This window comes from Halyomorpha halys, unplaced genomic scaffold (genome assembly GCF_000696795.3).
Source record: "Halyomorpha halys isolate HHAL.00 unplaced genomic scaffold, Hhal_1.1 Scaffold941.1, whole genome shotgun sequence".
Taxonomy (NCBI): Eukaryota; Metazoa; Arthropoda; class Insecta; order Hemiptera; family Pentatomidae; genus Halyomorpha; species Halyomorpha halys.
This window is the reverse complement of record NW_027114095.1, coordinates 120,287-122,657: the sequence shown is the minus strand read 5'-3', so window position 1 is coordinate 122,657 and position 2,371 is coordinate 120,287. Positions and strand designations below refer to the sequence as shown.

At 32.2% G+C, this 2,371-nt stretch overlaps 1 protein-coding gene across 1 annotated transcript in view; it reads right to left on the bottom strand.

The window, feature by feature from the left end:
* The window catches only part of LOC106687282 (uncharacterized), a gene marked incomplete at its 5' end in the record, with an annotated part of 5,954 nt that extends 4,575 nt beyond the window's left edge, over positions 1-1,379 (bottom strand). Inside the window, one exon of the mRNA XM_024362821.2 lies at positions 1,211-1,379. Within this exon, the coding sequence (XP_024218589.2) occupies positions 1,211-1,379 (169 nt within the window). The remainder of the gene's footprint in view (positions 1-1,210) is intronic.
* Between the last annotated feature and the right edge of the window lie 992 nt (positions 1,380-2,371).

Sequence of the window (2,371 nt, the reverse complement as noted above, 5' to 3'; positions counted from 1 at the left end):
TAATATCCACTGCCAACAGCTAATGCTAATTTACTTAAAAGTATGAAAATATAAGAAGTTCAGTGATGAATGAAGAAAACATACAATGATCAGTCAATTATTATCCGCAATATAGTAATAAAATTTTATAGTAATCAAATAGGGAACTTACAAGTACATCATTTTTCGACATAGTCCCCTTGCTTTTTAACTCACATGGTTCATCGTTGTACAAGCTTCATGATGTCCTCATAAAAGAAGGCTTTCGGTTGAGCTGTGAGCCAGGAATGTACCGCTTCTTTCATTGCTTCATCCAAGGTAAATCGACGGCCCCTTAGTGCCACTTTGAGTGGACCAAACAAGCAACAGTCAGAAGGGGCAAGATCGGGACTATATGGAGAGTATAAATTGAGTTTCTGTAGCGTTTCAGCAGTGTGGGCAGCAGTATGTGGACGGGCATTGTCAGGAAAACTGGTGTTTACGGTTTTTTGGGAATCACATGGTCCAGTACTGAAATGTTATGAGGAAAGGGGCACAACAATAAACAGTGTATGTTACGGTGAGATCCTTACTGCCAAGCTAAAGCCTGTGATTTGAAGCAAACGTAGAGGACTGATATTAAAAGGTGTTGTGTTGTTGCACGATAATGCCTGTTTGCATAAGGCTGCCCAACTGCTGAAATGCTCCAGAAACTCAATTTTGAAGTACTGGCTCGTCCTCCATATAGTCCCGATCTTTTCCCTTCTGACTATCAATTGTTTGGTCCACTCAAAGAGGCATTATGGGGCTGTCGATTTACCTCAAACGAAGCAATGAAAAAAGTGGTGCATTCCTGGTTCGCGGCTCAACTGAAAACCTTCTTTTATGAGAGCATCATTGTACAATGATGGACCAAGTGTGTTGAAAGGGGGGGACTATGTCAAAAAATGATGTACTTGTAAATTTCCTATTTGATTACAATAAAATTGTATAACTATATTGCGGATAATAATTGACTTACCCTCGAATCTCATATGGATCATTTATTTTTATTATTATTATTACTATTTTATTTTATATTATAATTTTGCATTTTATAAGAAATATGTGTTTCTTATAACTTGTGTTCTTTCCACTGATTGTAATCCTGACCAACTTCTTATAAATACAAAATATACAGTCAATAACAAAATACTATTAAACTTTTTTTTAAATTGAAGCTATAATGTGTTCTGTTTTATTTCTGACTTACCAAATGGGGAACCACAGCCACAACAGTAACCATGTACGACTGCTGGGTTATTCCTGCATGGGTAATTAGGGCAACTTCTTGGGGGGCCGCAATTAGGGGGGCCCCCTAGCAGGAAAAAGTTCAATAACGGTCTAACTGAAACAATAATAAACGTGTATAATTTAATGATTTTTTATAATGTAATGGATTGTTTCTGATGATTATTCTATCAAGAACTCATTAAATAATAATAACTACACTGTAATTATGATATCAAAACTACTATTTCACATGATTATGTAAACTCATCCTAACAATCAATAATTACTTGGTTACATATAATAAAAATTTTATTTAATTGAAGAATCTTCCAAAATATTAAGTAACCAAACTAGAAAAAAATAAACAAAACACCTACACAGAAAACATATATGTAAAAATAATTAAATATATAAGAGCAATGTTGAAAAAAAAATAAAACAGGTATAAATGTATTGTACAAACTATCAGCAACTTAAATAAAATAACAAAGAGGATAAATATAAATATATAAAAAAATACTAACTAACTTAATAAACAGTAATAAAATGAAAATGATACATGAGAATATATATTATTGAAAAGATCTATTAATTTAATTAACTAAGGAGACATAATAAATGACACAGTAATTAATAATGAACATAGTCATTGTGATTTGAAAGAACTGAGAACTTGTTTTGCTACTTTTGAACAACTTTTTGATTGTTGTACCACCTTATCATTAAATTTTAGAAGATAAACTAATAATTGGAAGAAGATAGTTGACTCTATGAATTAGATTGTAGAAGTATAGACTGGGTGGCGGTCAGTAAAGGTATCAACATAGTAAAAGAAAACTATTTATTGTTAACCATTTCGCCCCACTTTAAAGGGCTTCTCCAGGGCTAAATGAAAAGTCAAGATACAAACATTTTAGAACTAACAGAACATTAAAATAAAAACATTTCAAAACAATTGTTATGTTTATTAATTATGAGAGATGTTTGACCGTGGATGATGAACGAGGAGAAGATGGCATATAAGTTCGATTAACCTATTTATATCGATTTATTTTAACTTTCTTGATCCCGAACATGTTAGGGTCCCTTTTTATGCTTTGAGATATGCAGAATATAAAAATACTATCGATTTTAGTATCGC